Source organism: Macroventuria anomochaeta (genome assembly GCF_010093625.1).
Source record: "Macroventuria anomochaeta strain CBS 525.71 unplaced genomic scaffold BU25scaffold_10, whole genome shotgun sequence".
NCBI lineage: Eukaryota > Fungi > Ascomycota > Dothideomycetes > Pleosporales > Didymellaceae > Macroventuria > Macroventuria anomochaeta.
The window spans coordinates 698,107-718,373 of NW_022985371.1; the positions used below are offsets into that span (position 1 = coordinate 698,107).

Below are 20,267 nucleotides of genomic sequence, written 5' to 3' on the forward strand. Positions count from 1 at the left end.
CACCATCACCTTCATTACTTGGCATTGCCCCAGTCACCTGACAAAACATCGAACCCTGCGCTTCGATCGTGGACTGCAGTGTCTTCTCGGCGATGAACATCGAGCGCTCGAGAGCTTGACTCTGCAATACCAACTGTCCATCCCAGAGGCCACGCACCAAACGCCTTTCTTCTCCATGCTGCAACAAGGTAGTCGCAATATCCACCGGAAAGCGGCAAGATGGAGAGACAACAAACGTTTCAGCGAGTGAGTGCTGCAGTGTGCAGTCTTCTTTGACAGCCTGCTCATCGTCTTTCTTTGACAGCCTACTCATCGTCTTTCGCAGTTGAAGCAACCATGTATTGCGGTCTTGCAAACAACCGCAACCTTAGCTCAAAGGCCAAATGGGAAGCGCGATCTAGTCGAGGCACTCACAAACTTGCTTGGCACGCTTGCTACTGTCACCTCACGGCCGGGGGCGCTCGATACAAAGCTGGCCGAATATGCTTTCGTACCGGTTTCGCAGGTCCTCAGGCTGTCACGACAAGTTCCAGTACGTGCTCTCGAGCTCTGCCTCGAATGTGTATCAGCACTCTTACGCACGGGCTGGGGCGGTGGTCTCGAGCCTGCCCTATCCGGGCAATTGCTGATCTTGTTCACATTCTTGGCAAAACCCTCATCGGCCGAAAACGGTATCGCGGCAACATCGGAGGAGTTGCAGGCACTGGCGTTCAAATGCATCGGTGAACTTCTAGCTGAAGCATCCCGCTCGAAGTCGGGCAGAGAGGCCCTTACTGCTACCAACAACATCCCAGCTTTAGGAGAAGCTGTTTTGATTACCCTGGACAGCCTTGCTGAGAGCAAACCGAACAGCATAAAGCTTGCAGCTGTCACTGTGATCAAGAGTTTGAGCGCCGCGATTGTTGATGATGACGCTCTTGCCAGCTTCTTTCCTAAGATAGTCTCCTCGCTCACCAAGGTGTTGACTCCGGGAAGCGCCAACAAGGCTGACTACCGCGTGATCGAGCAAGGTCTCGAAGTGCTGTCACTGCTGTTTTCGCGCCTGTTGAGCGATCGCAGCACGAAGGGCCTTCCGAGCGGAGCTTCCGCAGAAAATGCGAAGGACAGCAAGCACGTGTTGCGCTCGAGATCATGGCTGCAGGCTACAGCCTCTCAAATCAAGATTGCTTTGGCGAACATCCACAGGATGCGCAGTCATGATAAATCAGAGGTTCGACGAGCACTCCTGAAGCTATGCTTGTGCGTCATACAGGACTGCCGAACATCACTCTCGGATTGCACCAGCATGAGCATCGAAACAGTCATCAGTTTTGTTGGCCGAGATGGTGCACATGACACAGTAGAGGATGAGTTGAAAATCATACTGTTTGCGGACCAAACGCTTGCTGACCATCTGCGCGAGAGCCTTCACGACTGGGTGATCTCATTCCCTCGTATTATGCAATCGAAGGACGACAACAAACGCCGTCTCATCATCCATCAGATCTCAGTGGCATTGCGACTACTTGGACAAGACCCGGCGATCATTGACGACCGATTGGCTGACGGCTTGAGAGATGGCGTGTCTGCAGTCCTCGCAGATTCGTCAGGCTTGGAAGAGCTTGGCTCTGCGACAGCGGAGACCTCAATGGAGACAGGTCTGATGTTGGGACACAGTCGACAGTCTACGTTCCAACCGCTGCAATTGCGGCTCAAAGGCCAACAAGATCTCATGAACGAGTTCAGATTGCTGTTGTCGCAGCTGGCGAAATCGGATTCTGCACTGAATGTAGTGCAAGATCTAGTCCGCACCATCAACACCGGCACGCAGGAGATGCAGCTGGCTAGCTATTGGGTTTCTGTCAATCTGATGAGGGATCTGACTGTCACCAATTCATCTTTCGACGATTTCATCGATACAGGATCTTCGAACCCGCGAGAAGAACTGCTAGACGACCTGTACTCGCACTCTGTCACACTTCTGACTGAACGAGACCCTACTTCGGCTCTTCCGTGGCACTTCTATGCGCTAGCTCTGGAGACCGTGGCTCTGCAAGCAGGACGCTACCGAATAGAGTTCCGTGCTGAGCTGGGCGAGGTGCTTTACCCCATACTACATCAACTCGGAAGTTCGAACCCTGCTCTTCGTGAGCACGCGATCACTTGTTTGAACATCGCGTCGGACGCGTCCGGCTACTCCAGCGCCCGCGAGCTTGTTGTCGACAACGTCGATTACGTCGTCAATGCCGTGGGTCTGAAGCTCGCTGTCGGCGACGTCTCGCCTCAAGCACCTCAGGTTTTGCTGATGATGATGCGACTGTGCGGTCCTTCCCTCCTGCCTTACCTGGACGACTTGGTCGGAAGCATCTTCGAGGCGTTGGAACGATACCACGGCTATCCCATGCTAGTCGAGCTGCTGTTCTCCGTACTGAAAGGCATGACAGAAGAAGGCGTTAAAGCACCGCAACTCGCCATCGCAGCAGCCGCCACCACAAATCCGACATCAGTGGGCCACAAAGGCATCACAATGACAGACGGCATCAAAACACTTAAACGAATGAAAGCCGACAAGCTCAAACGCGCGCAAGAAGCCGCCTTGGAAGTCCCAGGACCATTCCCCCAGGAACCATGGAAAGAAAACACAGTCCAAGATCCACTGAATCCGGACGACCAACCTTCCCCAGAAAAGCCAGACCCACCACCTCCCGCCCCGCGAACCTACCAAATCCTTCTCACCATCTCAGAACTTACGCAGCACTACCTGACATCCACCTCGCCCTCCCTTCGCACCTCCCTCCTCTCCCTTCTGCAGACTACGATCCCAGCGCTGGCTAAGCATGAGAACTCTTTCCTTCCGCTGATCAACACGCTATGGCCGGTGCTGCTTCCAAGGCTGCAGGATCCGGAGGCGTATATTGTGGCCAACACGTTGGAGGTAGTGGGGTTGATGTGCGAACATGCTGGGAGTTTTATGCGGTCAAGGGTCGAGGGGGTGTTTGAGGTGTTGAAGAAAGTACAAAAGAGGACGCAGGAACGGACTTCTAGCGCGAGGGCTGGAACGGGCGGGAGGGGAAATAATTTGTTAAACGGTGGCCTGAAACTTGACAACATCTCCACCGGACTCTCGGAGCTCAGCATCTCCTCACCCTCTACGTCAACAAATCTCGACCGCCCAGAGCTATACACCAGCACTCCCGCACGAATGATATGGGACGCTCTCGTCATCTGTCTCTGCGCCATCGCATCGCATGTCGCACTTCGAGATGAGCAGTTCGAAGACCTCCTCGACATCCTAGAACCCGTCCTATCTCGTCCTGACGTCAAGACCGCATTAGACGAAGCGAACGCAGACGCAGTCTGGCTGCGCTTATATAAAAAAGGCCGAGCGACCGGTGGAGGGAAAGTGTATCATGTGCCGACTGGGAAGGCGAAGTGGAAGTTTATCACAGTGTAGAAATTCTCCGTAGATAGCCACAACACGATATCACATTCGCAGAACCACTGAACTCCTTTACCCCCTCTACCTAACTCTGCCCCATGTCCCATGCCCCCCTGCATGTACATCTCCCTTACATTCGTAGTTCTCACCATCGCCACCATACCCTCCCTCTAGGTTTCCCGCCCTCCAAACCGACCCCATCCGTACCCACTACCGATTTCAGCTGACCAGGCAACCCCCTCGCCTTCGCAGTCTGCTCATCATCCCGCGCAGCCTGCTTAGCCCGCGCGGGGGCTATACGTCGGCACATTACCCTGCAGTGAGTGGAAGAAACCTACATGATCACTCGGAACTGGAATCAACTGAACAGGCCTGGTGGGGAAGCCTAGGGGTGTCATGACGGAGACGGGATTGTTGGCTAGTCCGAGGGGCGTTGGGCGAGGTCCGCCTTGGAGTCCAAGGTCGAGCTGTTCCTCAGTTGGGTCTTTGGGGACAGCAGGGCCGGGTGATCGTTGAATACTCGACGTCGGTATGCTCGTCGGTGCGCTTGTGGACACGCTTGATAGGGTCGAGGCTGCAGTCGGACTCGGGAAGGGCATGGCTGCTAGGGCTGTGGGTTGAGATGATGTGGATACTGGTGGTGGGATTGGAGCTGCCCATGATTGGGTCTTCCACTCTTCCAGAGACTCGGTGAGGATCAGAAGTGAAGGTGGTTCGACGTTTGGTGGAGACGTAGGTATGGCAGGGCACTCGAGACCTGTACCTGAGATATGCTTTTTTCCGTGTTCATCCCACGCAGCTACCCAAGTTTTGCCGTTGACGACAACGCAGCCTGCATCGGTGGATGGAGAGGGAGTGACAGTGGCTGGTGGAGAGGTAGTGCGTGGTGGAGGTGCTGAGGCGGTTGATGATGGTAGACTGGATGGAGAGTGAATCGATGAGGCGGATGTCGGGGACTGCGAAACTGGTGGTGGTGATGCTGGTTGTGATACAAGTGCGGGCGTAGTCACTGTCAGGAGTGTCGATGGTGGAGGAGCTGGCATGGGGGAGGAAGGAGGTAGAAGAGCCGACAAAGACGAAAGTGGGGAGGCAAGTGAGGTGGAACGAGCCGAACTTGATGAGAGCGGTCGTACTGTGGAGGAAGTGATAGTTAACGTCGATGCTGCTGGTCCATCAGACGGACAAGAGGGCGTCGGTTTTCCAAGATAGGTCTTCCCATCTGAAATAATCGCCTCGTAGACCACACCAGCCGATGTCACGCATGTCGGACCATTCGCGTCCGCTGTCGTTGTTCCTGACAAGGGTGCCGCTGTTGGCAAGGGCGAGGAGGTAGTCGATGGAGCGTACAAATCGAATGAGAATTTCTGATTGGACGATACAGGGGCTGTCGTCGGCGCAGCAATCTGGGTGAACGGCGAGCCTGTGAACCTGAGTGGTGGCTCGCATGACTCTATTCCTGAGGCAGGAGCTATCGCAACTGGAATGAAAACGCCGTCGTCCAAGAGATCCATCATGACAATACATGTTGACACTATTCCATCCCCATCCAAGCCGTCGACGGTGCCATGCGTGAACGGAGATGCTAGATCTGGGGTCAGTGTTGGCGAAACAAACGTGGTGGTGGTTAGGTAGAGAGTGAAGGCATCCTCATTGGAAGTGGAAGATAGCGATGAAGGCGTTGCTGTGATAGTCAGTGTCCTAGTCGTGTGCGTTGTGCGAATTGACTGAGTCGATGTGGCTGTCGAGTTGGCAGGCTGCTGCTTCGACAACAATGGTGTGGCAGACGCTGACGCAGAGCTGAGAAGATACACGGTCGGGAAGGTAGTCGGCTGAGGCTTGCTTGTGGAGATATTCAGAGCTCTCGGAAGGTCACCAGCTGCAGGCGCAGTCATGTTGCTCCTGCCGCCGCAGCTCAGATCTCTGATCCGCGGCTGATGAGTCTTCGTATCCAGAAGCCCCCAGTCTGGCTGGTCAGGCTGCGAGTCCTGGAGCAGCCCGAACCAAAATGTGTTATACTTGCCAAACACCTGACAACCTACCTCGTTCCAGTATCGTTGGTAATTGTCTGCGCTGGCGGCAGCCTGCTTGATCTGGGTGCCATTAATGGGCCAGCCCATCTCTGAGATCCAGACTGGTATAGTGCCTGCGCGTCGCTGTGTGTCTTTCAAAAGAGACATGAAGCTGATGTTTGCATTGTCAATGGAGTGGCCTTCCCAATATGGGTATCCTGTCATGCCGACGAAGTCACTTCCAGGTACGACGGCGTAGTGTGCTGTATCAGTGTGCCCTATGGGCTTACCTTCCATGTACTTGGCATACGGCGAAGCCGCAATCTTCTCGCGGACGCTCTTGATGGTGAGCAGGAGATTGTCGCTGGCGATACCAACTTGTGCATTATTGAAGCGGTAGACATCCTCGTTGCCAACTGACAAGCCGATGACGAGATCTGCGAGCCGCTGGCCGTGCTGCGCGAAGCCCTTGTTCAGTGCAGCAAGCTCGTTCTCTACTTGTACGTCATTTGGCTGGCCGGTCGCCTTGGGCGAAACCCACATGCCCAGCAACAGGTTCGTGCCAGTGTCGATGGCCGCTTGAAACGCCTCTGTGGGGTCGTCTTTGGAGCCCGTGGTAATACAAGTGTACAGACGCGCACTGTCGAAGGGCACTGGGGCGTTGGTGAGATTTTTTGCTAGCTCAAAGCCGTGGTGGAAGTCGGCATATCGCTTGATATTGCTTTGCTCGCCCCAGAAGCCGCCGTAGTTGAAGCCCGTGTAGACTTTGGCTGCAGCAGGTGCGAGCAAGATGGTTAGTGGAAGAAAGGACGTGCACTTCATGGTGAGAGACTACAGAGCCTGAATATCAAAGGAAGGAGATCGAGCAGCATCGTGCCAGGAGGTGTTTATATGCACATCATCTTGGTCATTGAAGCAGGGGTGCTCCTCGCGTTCGCTGGTCGCAGACGTGAAGGCGTAGCTGTGACATCGCGAGCGCATTGACGCTCCAGCCCATCGTCAACAGCATCATTGACGTCCGGGACTCAAAGGCTGCCAACACGGGACGCGTGAAGTCAGAGTCAGCGGGGGAGGAGGTTGCGCGGATCTGGAGAGCTGATGATTGCTCGTGCTGCGATTGGCTGCCGCGATAGCACTAACCCTGATGGAGACACGCACAAGTCCCCGACGGAGCGATTACCGGAGGCGTCCCAGCGTCATATCAGAATAAAAAGTGCCGGCGACGCCTGAAGATGCATCCAGTCCGCCACAATGTCTCTCGCCCGTCTTGGAGGAGCGCTCTCGCGCGCAAAGTACTCGTCCCGGCCGCAATGGCAGGCAGCGTAGGAAATAGTCTCCAATTGACATGAGCGGCAGCTAACAGTCGTATAGCCGGGCCCTCTCCAGCGCCGCCGCACGCAACGCCAGAGCCGATAATGAGCTCAATTCGGTCTCCCGGCACATCACACAGCCCAAGTCGCAGGGCGCCTCGCAGGCCATGCTCTACGCGACCGGCATGGACGAGGCCGACATGAACAAGGCCCAGGTCGGCATCAGCTCGGTCTGGTACTCTGGCAACCCGTGCAACATGCACCTGATGGACCTCAACCACAAGGTCAAGGAGGGCGTCGAGCGCGCAGGCCTGCTGGGCATGCAGTTCAACACAATCGGCGTTAGTGACGGTATCTCCATGGGCACCAAGGGCATGCGCTACTCGCTGCAGTCGCGCGAGATTATTGCCGACTCCATCGAGACAGTCATGGGCGGTCAGTGGTACGACGCCAACATCTCCATCCCCGGCTGCGACAAGAACATGCCCGGTGTGATCATGGCCATGGGCCGCGTCAACCGCCCCTCGCTGATGGTCTACGGCGGCACCATCCAGCCCGGCTGCGCGAAGACGCTCGACAACCAGAGCATCGACATCGTCTCCGCCTTCCAGGCCTATGGCCAGTTCATCACCGGCGAGATCACAGAGGACCAGCGGTTCGACGTCATCCGCCACGCCTGCAACGGCCAGGGCGCATGTGGTGGCATGTACACAGCAAACACAATGGCCACCGCCATCGAGACAATGGGCATGTCGCTCCCCGGCTCGTCCTCGAACCCCGCCAACTCCAAGGCCAAGATGCTCGAGTGTCTCGCGGCCGGAGGTGCCATCAAGAACCTGCTGAAGGAGGACATCCGCCCCTCTGACATTCTCACCCGCCAGGCCTTCGAGAACGCCATGGTCGTCATCTCCATCACCGGTGGCTCCACAAACGCCGTCCTGCACTTGATCGCCATCGCCGACAGCGTTGGGCTGAAACTCACCATCGACGACTTCCAGAGCGTGTCCGACCGCACCCCCCTTCTCGCCGATCTCAAGCCCTCGGGCAAGTACGTCATGGCCGACATCCACGACATCGGCGGCACACCCTCTCTGCTCAAGTTTCTGCTCAGGGAGGGCCTGCTCGACGGCTCCCAAATGACCGTCACAGGTCAAACACTCAAGCAGAACCTTGAGAAGGTCAAGGACTTCCCCTCCGACCAGAAGATCATCCGCCCGCTCTCCGAACCCCTCAAGTCCACCGGTCACCTGCAGATCCTCCGCGGTTCGCTCGCACCCGGCGGCTGCGTAGGCAAGATCACCGGCAAGGAGGGCACAGTGTTCACGGGCAAGGCGAAGTGCTACGAAGCCGAGGACGATTTCATCAGCGCCCTCGAGCGCGGCGAGATCAAGAAGGGCGAGAAGACTGTCGTTGTCATCCGGTACGAAGGACCCAAGGGTGGCCCTGGTATGCCTGAGATGCTGAAGCCCTCGTCTGCCATTATGGGGGCGGGTCTGGGCAAGGACGTCGCGCTCATCACAGATGGCCGTTTCTCTGGTGGCTCGCACGGTTTCTTGATCGGCCACATTGTGCCCGAGGCACAGGAGGGTGGACCCATCGGTCTCGTCCGCGACGGTGATGAGATTACGATCGACTCCGAGAAGAACGAACTCAACGTCGATGTCAGTGAGGCTGAGATGGCGGAGAGGAGAAAGAGCTGGACAGCGCCGTCGCTGAAGTACAGCAAGGGCACACTCTTCAAGTACGCCAGGTTTGTCAAGGACGCATCGCACGGATGTGTCACCGACTCTGCGTAAGAGCCTATCGAAGTGTCTTGTCTCATTTTCTTGATTTGTACCCATATACTGTCATACCTACAGCAAAAGTGGATTTGGACCAAGGCTCAGCACCGTCTTCTTTCCACGGGGGCTTTTCCTGCTCATGAATACGATCAAAACATGTCAAAACACCTGTGTCTCGTTTCTTCTGCGCCTCGTTTCTTCTGCGCTTATTTCCGAGGCTCGTGTCGTTCATCAAGCGGTTGTGGCCATGCGCTTCTCACTTCCGGATTGTCACCGACCATCTCCTCCCCAACTAGTCGAGCCGACTCACAAAGTCACCAGGAACGCCATGGCCAGCCCAACATGGTATACCAACTACCTAAACTAGCACACGCACTGCAGCATATTCAACCAGAACAACCAGGACACACCCTCCAACCCCCCCCCCCCCGCCTCCCTCAAGCTCCAAGAAACACCGATCCACGAAATGGGCTGTATGTCTTCCTGCGGAAAAGGCATCCCCAGGGGCCCTGGCCACAGCCCCGTCGTCGCCGTCCGCCACATGTTTTGGTGGTTGGTTGGGAGGGGAGGGCAGCGCTGCTTGTCGCGTGGGTATGATCACTGAGCGATAGTAGGTTCAAGCAATGTGTGAATGTGCAATGGTTTATGTTGAGTTTGCAATGCGTTTGGTCGCTCTTGCAAATGAATTTCTGGTTTCGATCACGAGTCAGCTGGCCACGACGCTATCCTCATCTCCCTCTCCTCCGTCCCAAACACCCTCAACCTGTTCCCAAAGTGGCGCCAGAAGTTGTTGTTGTTGTTGTTGTTGTTGTTGTTGTTGTCAAGGCCGGGTATCATCTCCATGCGCTTCCTCTCCACCTTTTGGATCGGCACCCACCCCGTCTCATCCTGCACGTATTCTTCATCGGCCCATGACCCATTCGCCCCTGTTCCGTTGCTTGGCCACTCATCTTTACCCAGCGTTTCGTGGTCCAGCTCTTCTTCCTCGGACGTCCCAGACAAAGCCTCAGCATCGTTTACACTTAGCTCGCGGAGCTTTTCAAAGACGGTTCTCGTGGCGAAACGGTGGGCTGCTACTTCCTCCTCTTGTTGCGTCCTGCCCTTCTTGCTCTTGTTGCGCTTCTTCTTGCCGCTGGGCGTAGTGAAGTCGGACTCTACGGGAGGTGGTGCGACGTGGTGCGAGACCTTTTCGCGGCCGTCGGCAACGAAGTCGTCCGGTGTGTCTGCTGTAAGCTTGATACCGCCTTCTGAGGCCTCCCGGCCTAAAGCTGGTTTTGATGCTGGGAATGCAGTCTCCTCCGTCTTCGCTTCGCTGCTCTGCTCCGCACCCAGTTTCGCCGCCAACCTCAACATGATGGTAGCTGTGAGGAGGCTGTCATACCCCGCTTCATGGAAAGCTTCCAACTCGTTGTACTTGTCATGATCTTCGTGCGTCACGATACTCGGCAGCGGCTGTTCCTGCAAGCCCTTCGCGATCTCCTCCAGTGTCGGACTCGCGTTCAGATCGCCCTCGGCGTGCGTAGCGAGGTACTTCGTATCGATGATCTTCGGGAACAGCTCGTGCAGAGACGTGTTGAATTCGTCCAGCGTATCCGGTAGCGGACCTACGAAAGTGCGGTACAGATACACAATGTCTGTGAACATGTTGTGGCCCACCAGCACAGGCTTCCCCTTCTTCAGTCTCGCTAGCGCACGATCGAATCGATCTCTGTGGTCCGAGGGACCGTTGCTGCGTAGGATGTAGAGGAGGTCGTTGTTGATCTCGCCGCCAACGAGCGCTTCGAATATCCATCGGAAGCCGGTTTGGCGCGCGATCTGCTCTCTGACGCGGGTTTTGATGCGCCGCGTGTTCTCTGCTTCGCGTGCGGCGTCGAAGGGCAGGACGCGGATGCAGTCTTGCCGGCCTATTGCTACTGCGTCCGGGAACTCGGCGCGGACGAGTTGATGGACTAATCGCTTCTCGAACCTCGAGATGGTGCACGTCGCAGACGCGCTGGGCAGGCCGGTCGAGGACGTGATTTCGAGAGTAGTCGATGCCGACTTTTGCCACGTGGTGATGGCTTCGCGGCACCGGCGCACAAAGTCGAGGGATTCTGTGTCGGTGTCTTTGAGCTGCAGGTCCTCGATGGGGTTTTTCTTGTCGATGCGATCGTACGCCAGTCTTTTCGCCCTCTCCGCCTCTTCTCGAGACAGGTACTGCACACCCTTTGCAAACGGGGCGCCGAGGTCGAATCCACAGCTGAGCAGGAAGGAGCACGCGCCGCTCTGGAAGCTGATCTCGCGCTCAAAGTCCAGACGCTCGTCGAGCAGCGGGCTGAGATTGATGTTGTAAGGCCGCAGCACATAACTGTTGGCGATGTAGTCGAATTTGGCGCACGTCAAGCCCACCTGGAGGATCTGATAGCGGTCGGCGCCTTCCTTGGTCTCGGCGTAACGGTGTTGGAGCGTCAACCGTCCCGCGGCGCGGGGCGTCTTGCTGGGCAGTCGTGAGGGGATGCCGGAGAGCTCTAGGTCAAAGGAGACGAAGTCGGCCTCGGAGATGTTGGTGAGCAGGCCGAGCAGATCGTTTGGGAAGGAGGGACCGTCGACTTCCATGGTGGCGTTCCTGTCCTGATACTTTCCCAGCTCTTTCCTGTCCTATCAGGAGTGCCGAAGCGAGCGGTTGGCAGGGAGCGTCTATTTCTGAGTTGATGTACTGCGGCATGCACGTGAGTGTCAGAAGCTGGGAAGGCACAGGGGGAGGCAAAGGACGAAGGCGAGGCTGGATGAGTGAGTAATTGATTGCTAGCTCATGATCAAGCGAGAGGTCTAGCTCTCGACTGCGACAATGGGACTGTCTGCGTGTTGTTTGGCACGCTGCTCTGCTTCCGTTGCAGCACTGTGCTGCACAAGAAGGTCGTGTTCACGTGCAGCCGGAGATGGGTGTCTGATGGGGGGGCAGGGGGGCAGGGGGGCAGGCCGGCTACGCCAAGGAAGGAGCTACGAGCGGTGACGGACGGTTGCGCTGCCGAGGTTGACGTGCCGCTCGGGTGTTTGTGACAGGCGGAGGCAGGAGTGCTGGGCCGTCGACACCTCATCACTCCGAGCGATGGGCTTGTGACACCGCGACACACATAGCGATAGGAAGCCAAGAGAAGAGCGAGACGAGGATGGCCGCGCTCTACGAAGACATCAGCGGGTCGCGGTACCTCCGGTCGTCCATCAGCTCGCTGTCGGCGTCGCGGCAGCAGTCGTCGCAGATCGCCAAAGCGTACCGCCAGGCCGCGCAGCTGTTCCTCACGCGACGCCTGCCCGAGGCCCTGTCGACCATCGAGCCCATCATCACCGCCCCGCCGCACGACAGCCTCCACGACAGCCTCCCCGACAGCCTCCCCGACAGCAACGGCGACCTGCAGGCGGCCTATGCGCCTGTCGCGACCGCCTCGCGGGGCACGCGGGTCAAGGTGTGGAGCTTCTACCTGACCTTCCTCAACAGCGTCGTCGAGCTCGGCGCCGAGGAGGGCAAGCACGCGTTTGGCAGCGCGCGCTGGAAGCAACTGGTCTCCAAGTGCCGCGACGGCAGCGTCTGGGACGAGGTCGTGCGCGACGGGTATGCCGGCGTCGAGGGCGACGTCGACGCCGACGTCGTCGTCAACTTGTATGTCCTTGCACTGCTACCACCGCTACCCCCGCTACCCCCGCTACCCCCGCTGCCACCATCTGCACAGCTAACATGTCACCACAGATCCACCCTCCTCCTCACGCACTCCCCCTCGCAGCACCTCAACCAGTCCAAGCTCGAAAGCTACCTCTCGGCCACAGCCCACCCCACCTTCGACTTCAGCTCCCACCTCTCGTCCCCCTCGCGCGTGCAGCGCCGCAAATCCCACCCCGGCACCGACACCCCGCGGGACCTGAACACGCGCATCAAGCTGCTCGAGCTGTACACCCTGCACGTCCTGCCGCGCAACGACGAGTGGGACTGCGCCCGCGAGTTCGTCAGCATGTCCGAAGTCCTCGACGACGAGCGCAAGGAAGCTTTCCTGCTCGCCCTGCACTCGCTGAGGGAGGAGAAAGAGGACGCCGAGAAGCGCGAGGAGAAGCTGAGGCAGCAGCAGCACGAGCAGCTCGAGGAGCGGCGGAGGGAGAGGGAGAGGGAGAGCGAGGCGAGGAGGCTGGACCAGGCGCGCCAGGAGGATGAGCGGAGGAGGACGGAGGAGGAGAGCAGGCGGCAGCCAAGAGGAGAGGCTGAGCGCAACAGAGTGGATGAGAGGCTGAGGCAGCCGAAGCCGACGCCCACGAGTAGCCAGTCGAGTGGCACGCGCAGGACGCCGGCGAAGAAACCGGGCACGCCGCCGCCGCCGCCGCCAGGCCTGTACAATCGTGTGGGAGGCTTGTTTGCTGCCATACAAAAGGCTGTAGCGGGCTCGGCAAAGCAGATGACGAGTAATCCTCTGTCGTTCCTGAGGACGTTGCTGTTCCTAATAGCCTTTGGGCTGGCATTTGGGAAGCGAGATCTGAGGGAGCGCATCATGAGGCTGGCCCGGCAAGCAGTCGATAAGGTTAGGCGCACGGTCGGAATGGGTGTCAAGGTGTCTTATATCTGAGGCGTGTGGTAATGCAGAGTGGGGAGACGGGTGGTTATGGGTTGTAGCCTTAGGTTGTATTGATACACCATGTTTACTGACACTGGCTGCGCTTGCCGCCATGATGCTGCTCCGTTTTCCTCTCGTTCATGCGTCGTTCCTACTGCGCTGCTCGCGCACCCACCTTTCCAAACCCCGTGTATCTCTCGACACAGTGCTGGCTCTGCCACTCCACTGATCAGTCAGGGAGAGGCTTGCCGTGTGACTGAGTCGTGTGCGAGTGCCATGGTAGGCCGAGCTCGACGTCTTCCGCTTCTTTTCTGGTGCGCAGACGACCCATCGAAGTCTGGTAAGATTTCGCTGGAGGATGGGGTCACCGAACGAGCGTGCCCTAAGCCATGCGGGCTGCTAGCGCACGGAAACGCAAGATAGCGGCGTACCTTGAGGTGACCACCGTATCTTGGGAGTGCTGTCACGGTATTAGCAGCTACGGCGAGTCGCTTCCCGTTGTCGACTTGCCGCACCTTTGTTGGTCGTGTGTTTCGAGCATCTCGTGCGTTCAACCCATGGTCAGTGTAGTATACAACGAGAAGCTTGTTCCCAGCGCCATGCTTGACACATGCCTGGCGACAGCCGTGTTCAATGGGCTCTGCGGGTCTGTCTCTCGACGACAATATGACTCCGTCGCATTTGAACTTGAACTCATCGCTGAAAACACGCCTCAACCGCTCGGTCTGTGGTTCTTCAATACACATCGCTCTATCTTGTCTCAAAGGACGTGCCTCTGCATCGTGCTGCCGGCCATAGCAGCCAATCGCTGACTCCCAGCGGATGATCAATAGGCACACTTCCACATAGCCATTGAATTTCAAGCTTCCTCCTGACGGCATTCTCAAGGCAGTCGAAATGGAACGACTCTCATCCAATAGACGTTGGGGGGCCAGCAGGGACCTCTCCATCGGGAATTTCACGTCCTAACGCTTCGGTCGTGCCTACACCCGGCACAGCACTATCGTTGAGGTCTGGAAAGACCGTGGTGTGCTGCCATGACATAGGCGAACCTTGTCGTTCGACAACCAGCAACTATGTGGCCGTACAGCTCGCCAGAGCCTGCGTTGGTCACGGCTGAGCCACAGTCGCCATCTGCGAGACGGCCATCGGGCCTGGCGGAGGACACTTCCTGGAAGGACGTGCCGTACGGAAGCCGATGATCGGATAGCGTACCGAGCATAGTACCAGTCGTCTTCCCACTTGAACTTGTGTGCGTTAGTACAAGTCCACTTGCGGACTTGTATGTCGTCGGATGCTTGGTGCTTAAGCCTTGTCGGTCTACAGCTAGCAAGGCAGCAAGGTTGTGGTTCTTGTCACCATCGACAGCTACAAGGGCCCAATCTTTGTCTATGGACCACCGTGACAAGATACCAAAATGATTCTCGATGAAGTCGACAGTAGACTGTCTGTCCTATTCGTCTTCGCCAATGCCACACAGCATAACATCCCTCGCCTTTGTGCCATCTGCGGCGCCAGAGGTGTGCGTGTGGAGCAACTTCCACCATACTCACCAGACTATCAACCCCATCAAGCGTCCTTCAGAGTGCTCAAGGTGTGGATCCACAGGAACTGGATCCTGATGGAAGAGTTTGCTAATCTTGGCAACTTCCTGGGCCATGGAGTCAGGTTTTGTATGGTCTGAAAGGACTGTGGTGGCATGTACAAAGGGTGTGATTACCAGGAACAAACGGTTGGTGAGGGGTGATGACATTGGTCCCAATAGAAATGGGGTCGTTTGGCAGAGTTAAGGCGTAACACCACGCAGAGGTTGCAGAATTTTTCTAAGAGTTGGAAACAATAGAGCCGATGCTGTAGAACACATGTACTCCGCTGAAACCGTCGTGACCGCGTACGAAATGTAGGAGCTTGACCCATATGGTGGCGACAGTTGGTGGCTAGACCGAGAACTCAGGCAGTTTTCTGGCTCTTTCCTAGAGTCTTTTTTCTCTGCTTGACCATGTATGTGAACATTGTATACGCCCCTGTTGCCTTGAGTCAGCTGTGCGAGCGCAAGGGTATCAGGGCCTGACGTACCCGGTGCATACAACGCCAACAAGAAGTAAAAGACCGGTGGAAGCAGAGGGCTGATTTTTCCCACAGGTCCGATGCTTTTGTACATCAGCCACCACTCCGCACCGATGCCGATTGGGTACAAAGGATAGAACATGGTGTACCTGGGATTGTCAGTTCATCTTGTAGCCAGCTCGCAGACTAAACGTACCTCAGCCAAACAAGGGCTTGCGGCGCTTTCCCATGGAGGTTCAGGGTAAGGTACAGGTAACGAATCGAATCCGCGATTGACCATGCGAGCACCAGGATGAAGAAGGCGCTAGAAGCGGCTGTACTTGCGGGAAAGTTGTACCAGATCATCCAGACTTGAATGACACGCGTGAAGACCTGTATAGCTGTGGTACTGACGGGAGACTTGATGATGCCTGCATCAGGTTCAGCAAAGATCAGAGGGATCTATTTCGCGGGCCATCCTACCGACTGCCGCGTGTACGACTTCGACCAGGGTGAGGGTCTGAACCCATCGCGCTCGAGGCTCAACGACTTCGAACAACACATACTTCCCCCTGGAAGCATGGTCGACTGCACTGATGCCAATTGAAGCCCATAACGCAGCAAAGAGAAGGTTGTAGAATGTCAAGTAGAGTATGCGGGGCTGTGACCATGATGCTATGGTGCTTTTCGTATCGGTACGAGAAGGATTCCCATTGGGAGCCATTTCTACTCCTCTCGAATGCGGTCGACAATCAATGTCAGAAGCAACGTGGATGATGAAAATTCGAAGTCTTGGTGATTTGACGGAGTCAGGTCGAAACTGGCACATGTACCGAGGCTAGAGCTCCTTCGCTTATCTGTATCCTTCTGACGATTGCCTCGAGCTCAGAGTCAAAGACATTTTTAGCTGAACACCACATCATGGTCTCGACGGTGTTGAGCCCCGAGTTTCGTCAGCTGTTGGGTACGATCGTGAAACCCTTATTGATACGTGTCCGGTGGCGCAAGAGCTGCTCCAAACATCTGTCGGACTAGAGTGACAGGAATTATTGAAGGTTGCAAAACAACCTGCCGTTATCACCACGGTCAAGATGTTGATTAGAGCTAGTGCTCGATGGTGATGCAATGATGAAAGTCAACCGCTGTGACGCGACAACAACGCGCTAGGGACACGCCAGTGGCGATCAACCACGGGGTTGGGAAGGGGGACATTGAGAGTTCTTGAGATACTCAGAAGCCAACATGTGATTATAATTTGACAAGTAATTAGAAACGTGCTACCTGGTTTGCAGCCTAGCTACGGAGCAACTTTACGATTCAGTCACGCGTCATACGACTACTCAGCGACCCCTTCCTCCCTACCGGCATGCTGCCTTCCAGCAAACGGACGGTAACTCACCCTTCCTTCTGTTTCCATCGCGCCCGTGGTTTCCACGCCGGTCTTGACCACTGCCTCTACGACCGTTTCTGGGCTGCCTGACTGGGCTTGCTCGCTGTGAGAGTTCCTTTGTACATGTTGAACCTTATGGAGCCTGTCTCCGATCCCGTCTTCAGTTCCCCGACCGCGCCTGCGTCCCGCTGCTTGCTGCTTTCGGGGCGTAATTGTGCCGGTTGCTGATGGAGCGGGAACGCTTGGTTTCTCAACGAGAGTAGGTGTTTGGGTTACAGCCTTCGAACCATTGATCTGTTCGGGCTAGCATTTCTATCCAGGCCCAGGGATGTTCGAAAAGCGGAATCGGTAAGCAGATCTTGTAGACTCTTGATTAAGGCAGTGGCTTGTGGTGTCTTTGTTGCGATGGATGTGGGCATGCCCGCGTCCGCCTCATGTTCCTGCTCTTGCTCTTGATTCCGATCGCTGGGGCTACCTTCCTGGACTAACTTCTCAGGCTGTGTTGTATCGTTCGAGTAGACGTCGAGCTAGAGGTCATCGTTTGCTTTAGCGGTTGAATCGTTCTTGTTGTCGCCAGCCTCAATCTCGACATCAGAGTCATCGTAATCAATCAGATCTTCCTCTTCATCTCTGTGGAGGCTGAGATTCACTACATTCATCTCCAATGTAGTGCCTCCGGTTATCTCGTAGGCGGAACAGTGCGTGTGTTCGGACGTATAGACTATGCAAATGAAATGGGTTTGAACATTCGCAGAAGTAAAGTAAGCTGACGAAGTTTACGCAATATATCGTACGTCGGCTTTTGAACCCCTTTCAACAGCCAGGAACGAGATCACAATGAGCACCGCTGCTTTCATTAGAGCTAGTGGTGGCGTTCGGTCTGAGAAGTTCGGTGTTCAGATCTTTGTCTGATCTGTAGATGTCTTTATCTCCTCCAGTCACACATCACAATGATTGCTTGATTGCTCGCGCTCGACAAACAAAGCACACAGCCGACGAGACAAGAAGAATGAAGCGTTATTCTGCCGGACTCAACGGACCAACGTACCACAGAAATCACAGAGAAACGAAGAGAGTGGCGACCTCATCTTGTGATTAAACCGACTGCGGCTTAGGACCTCCGTTTGTCAACTACGTTGCCACGTACGACTGAAACATGCGCTACGATCGCGACAGCTCTACCTACTTGTGGCTGGAGAGGTCCGTGCTTGTTTGAAACAACGACGAAAGGCGGGTCTGAATCATGACAGCTGACTTGCATGAACGATTACAGTGTTTGACACGATGGTGGGGCCTCATCTTGATAGGTCTGCCCCACTAAACTTTTCGGACGCGTATTCTCCGTAACTGATAGATCACGTATAGTGCCTGGCCCCATGTACTTGGCTCGATCGTCTCTGCGCTTGTGCTATGTTTGTACCAATGGAGTTACCGCAGAGAAAGCTTAGTATGCGTCGAAGAGATCGAAGCTTTCGAGATAGATGAGCACGAACCTTTGGTTCAGCGTCGATGCCGGAAGGTCCCATTTCTGGCAGTTCGTGATAGAGTGCAGAACTGTAGGATGACTGCAATTCCCGTACGGTGGAGGAGTATAAATATGTCGCCCGGCGTCACTCCTACTATCATCATCAGCTCCATCATCTCCTCTGTCAGCAACAGTCTGCGACTTCGACTCTTCCTACCTTCAACCAATCAGCCGGACTGTTCCCATTTTCATACACACCCTTTCCAACTGAACATTCATCATGCACTTCACGACCGCAACCGCCACCGTCTTCTTCGGACTCCTTGCATCCGTCGCAGCTGGTCCTGTGACCTTGGACCAGCGAGCCGAGCTTCGTGCACCGACTGTACGCGACCTGACCAGAGCTCCCGGACTGGACATTGCTGCGCTCGCCGAAGGTCTGCAGTGGAAGCGAGCGGGTGGAAACGAAACCGAAGGCGGCCAAGGTGGCAATGGTGGTGGCAACTCTGGAGGTAGTGATAGCGGAGACGAGTCGAGCGGCAGCGATGACGGTGAAGACAGCAGCAACGGCGGCGACGATTCATCCAGCTCGGGCGGATCTGGTGGCCAAAGTGGCAGCAACAGCAGTGGCAGCAGCAGCGGTGGCAGCAGCAGCGGTGGCAGCAGCAGCGGAGGCAAAGGCTCTGGCAGCAGTGGCAGCAGTAGCGGAGGCAAAGGCTCTGGCAGCAGCTCCGGTCACAAGGGCCACGGAGGCAAGGGTTCGAGTGGTTCGAGCGGCTCTAGCAGCTCGAGTGGGAGCTCCAAGGGTTCGGGCGGAAGCTCAAGCAGCTCAGGGAGCGATAGCAGCAGCAGCGGAAGTAACTCCAACAGCAGCGGAAGCAGCAGCAGCAGCGATTCTTCGAATGACTCCGGCTCGAGCACCAGTTCCTCGTCTAGCAAGGGGAGCGGCCAGTCTAGCTCTAGTAGCGGTGGAGGCCAATCTTCCTCAGGAAAGAGTGGAAAAGGCGGGAGCAGCTCCAGCTCGGGCAACGATAGCAGCCAGTCATCTTCTGGAAATGATGATAACTCTTCCAGTAGCGACGGCAGCTCTTCCTCGAACAACAGCAACGGCTCATCCTCTTCAGACGGCGAGACTTCTTCGGGCGGAAACAACAATAGTAGCTCTTCTTCCGGCAGCGACAACAGCTCTTCTTCCGGCAGCGACAACAGCTCTTCTTCCGGCAGCGACAACAGCTCTTCTTCCGGCAGCGGAGGCAAAAGCTCTGGCAGCAGCTCCTCGTCTTCAGGCAAAGGAAAGGGTGGATCTAGCTCGGGTAGCAGTGGAAGCCAGTCCAGCTCTGGAGATGATGACGATGAGTCCTCGAGCAATGGCAGCAGCGGCGACAGCAGTGACTCTGGGTCTAGCAGTAGCTCCAGTGACACAAACGAAGGTTCTTCTGATGGCAGTAGCAGCGACAGTGCGGAGAAGCGTGCTTTCGAGATTCGAGGCGCAGCCAGACGGGCTTAGAGCTCTATGGATGAAGAGTAGTTGAGATGATTGCGGCGGTAGTTCATTGGAACAGACCGAAGGAGCTTGCGCAGGAAAGAAAGGCCGAAGAGTAGGTGGGTCAAGTAGAAGGTTTGCTTAGCCAAAATCAACGAGCACAATATGTCTAGCTTTCTCTCCTTCAGGTGTACGTGAATGACAATGGTATTGAACGCCCAAGACCTACTCTGACTGCCTCCACAGCGAGTTCACTCACGCCACAGAAGTCAGTCTCTTGAGCGTGGGACCGTATAGCGAGGAACTTCAGGCTCCATGCAGTGGCTTTACTTTGGTTGTGACACTAATGGTAACGAAAGGGTTGGTCATTAGACATCATGGGTTGGAGTTGCTGAATACTTGGATGCGTTCAAGATACCCTCAAGAGCGCCGAGATATATCGCGCAATAGCGGGAACAGAATAAGTTGAACTACAAGTTGAGCATGGTTGTAAAGACTACGTGAAAGGTGACGATGTCGTGCTCAGTCTGCGCAAGATGTTGATACTCGCGCCGCTGACGTGGTGTGAATGTGACAAAGAGGAAAGTGGGCTGCCGGCAAACGTGGGACCTTGGTCTGTGCGACCGCAAATGCCAACCACCAACATCTGCATCTCTGGGACTCAGAATCTTCCTACAAACCATCGACTTTCGCAGCAATCATCATCCGGTATCTGCTACAGAACGAATGGATCAGGTACACCAGGTCGGCGACGTTGCCTCGCACCTACCTCCGATTTAAGCATCTGTATA

General features: G+C 56.0%; 7 protein-coding genes across 7 annotated transcripts; 4 read left to right on the forward strand and 3 right to left on the reverse strand.

Annotated features, from left to right (window-relative positions):
* Positions 1-25: 25 nt before the first annotated feature.
* BU25DRAFT_490015 (uncharacterized protein) lies at positions 26-3,460 on the forward strand. Its single transcript, XM_033711468.1, has 2 exons — positions 26-246; positions 326-3,460. Exons 1-2 carry the CDS (start codon positions 220-222, stop codon positions 3,431-3,433), a joined length of 3,135 nt encoding a protein of 1,044 aa, XP_033563648.1. The 5' UTR covers positions 26-219; the 3' UTR covers positions 3,434-3,460.
* A 272-nt stretch (positions 3,461-3,732) lies between these two features.
* BU25DRAFT_465717 (glycoside hydrolase family 17 protein) lies at positions 3,733-6,249 on the reverse strand (the record flags this gene model as incomplete). Its single annotated transcript, XM_033710664.1, has 2 exons — positions 3,733-4,550; positions 5,292-6,249. Coding segments are annotated over 2 exons (1,776 nt in total), but the record flags the coding sequence as incomplete, so codon positions are not given.
* A 425-nt stretch (positions 6,250-6,674) lies between these two features.
* Positions 6,675-8,840, forward strand: BU25DRAFT_364701 (dihydroxy-acid and 6-phosphogluconate dehydratase). Its single transcript, XM_033703797.1, has 2 exons — positions 6,675-6,749; positions 6,799-8,840. The coding sequence occupies exons 1-2, from the start codon at positions 6,679-6,681 to the stop codon at positions 8,531-8,533; spliced, it is 1,806 nt and encodes a 601-aa protein (XP_033563650.1). The 5' UTR covers positions 6,675-6,678; the 3' UTR covers positions 8,534-8,840.
* Positions 8,841-8,898: 58 nt separating this feature from the next.
* BU25DRAFT_22327 (CAF1-domain-containing protein) lies at positions 8,899-11,390 on the reverse strand. Its single transcript, XM_033701338.1, has one exon. It carries the CDS (start codon positions 11,111-11,113, stop codon positions 9,218-9,220), a length of 1,896 nt encoding a protein of 631 aa, XP_033563651.1. The 5' UTR covers positions 11,114-11,390; the 3' UTR covers positions 8,899-9,217.
* Positions 11,391-11,584: 194 nt separating this feature from the next.
* BU25DRAFT_409340 (uncharacterized protein) lies at positions 11,585-13,256 on the forward strand. Its single transcript, XM_033706030.1, has 2 exons — positions 11,585-12,155; positions 12,243-13,256. The coding sequence occupies exons 1-2, from the start codon at positions 11,668-11,670 to the stop codon at positions 13,102-13,104; spliced, it is 1,350 nt and encodes a 449-aa protein (XP_033563652.1). The 5' UTR covers positions 11,585-11,667; the 3' UTR covers positions 13,105-13,256.
* Positions 13,257-14,954: 1,698 nt separating this feature from the next.
* BU25DRAFT_364712 (PTPLA-domain-containing protein) lies at positions 14,955-15,925 on the reverse strand. The gene is made up of 4 exons (XM_033703798.1): positions 15,622-15,925; positions 15,356-15,569; positions 15,169-15,308; positions 14,955-15,116 (listed from the first exon to the last, which is right to left on the reverse strand). Exons 1-4 carry the CDS (start codon positions 15,860-15,862, stop codon positions 15,043-15,045), a joined length of 669 nt encoding a protein of 222 aa, XP_033563653.1. The 5' UTR covers positions 15,863-15,925; the 3' UTR covers positions 14,955-15,042.
* A 2,348-nt stretch (positions 15,926-18,273) lies between these two features.
* On the forward strand, positions 18,274-19,500 carry BU25DRAFT_420301 (uncharacterized protein; the record flags this gene model as incomplete). Its single annotated transcript, XM_033708000.1, has 1 exon — positions 18,274-19,500. The coding sequence occupies one exon, from the start codon at positions 18,274-18,276 to the stop codon at positions 19,498-19,500; it is 1,227 nt and encodes a 408-aa protein (XP_033563654.1).
* Positions 19,501-20,267: the final 767 nt, after the last annotated feature.

What these genes read in the sequence shown, in the direction of transcription:
- BU25DRAFT_490015 (XM_033711468.1), top strand. Translation starts at nt 220, where the DNA reads ATGGAGAGACAACAAACGTTTCAGCGA. An exon ending in GACAACAAACGTTTCAGCGA is followed by an intron (nt 247 to 325) that starts GTGAGTGCTGCA and finishes CGTCTTTCGCAG; the next exon opens with TTGAAGCAACCATGTATTGC.
- BU25DRAFT_364701 (XM_033703797.1), top strand. Translation starts at nt 6,679, where the DNA reads ATGTCTCTCGCCCGTCTTGGAGGAGCGCTCTCGCGCGCAAAGTACTCG. An exon ending in CGGCCGCAATGGCAGGCAGC is followed by an intron (nt 6,750 to 6,798) that starts GTAGGAAATAGT and finishes ACAGTCGTATAG; the next exon opens with CCGGGCCCTCTCCAGCGCCG.
- BU25DRAFT_22327 (XM_033701338.1), bottom strand. Translation starts at nt 11,113, where the DNA reads ATGGAAGTCGACGGTCCCTCCTTCCCAAACGATCTGCTCGGCCTGCTC.
- BU25DRAFT_409340 (XM_033706030.1), top strand. Translation starts at nt 11,668, where the DNA reads ATGGCCGCGCTCTACGAAGACATCAGCGGGTCGCGGTACCTCCGGTCG. An exon ending in GCCGACGTCGTCGTCAACTT is followed by an intron (nt 12,156 to 12,242) that starts GTATGTCCTTGC and finishes ATGTCACCACAG; the next exon opens with ATCCACCCTCCTCCTCACGC.
- BU25DRAFT_364712 (XM_033703798.1), bottom strand. Translation starts at nt 15,862, where the DNA reads ATGGCTCCCAATGGGAATCCTTCTCGTACCGATACGAAAAGCACCATA. An exon ending in CAAGCCCTTGTTTGGCTGAG is followed by an intron (nt 15,309 to 15,355) that starts GTACGTTTAGTC and finishes TGACAATCCCAG; the next exon opens with GTACACCATGTTCTATCCTT. An exon ending in GTTGGCGTTGTATGCACCGG is followed by an intron (nt 15,117 to 15,168) that starts GTACGTCAGGCC and finishes TCAAGGCAACAG; the next exon opens with GGGCGTATACAATGTTCACA.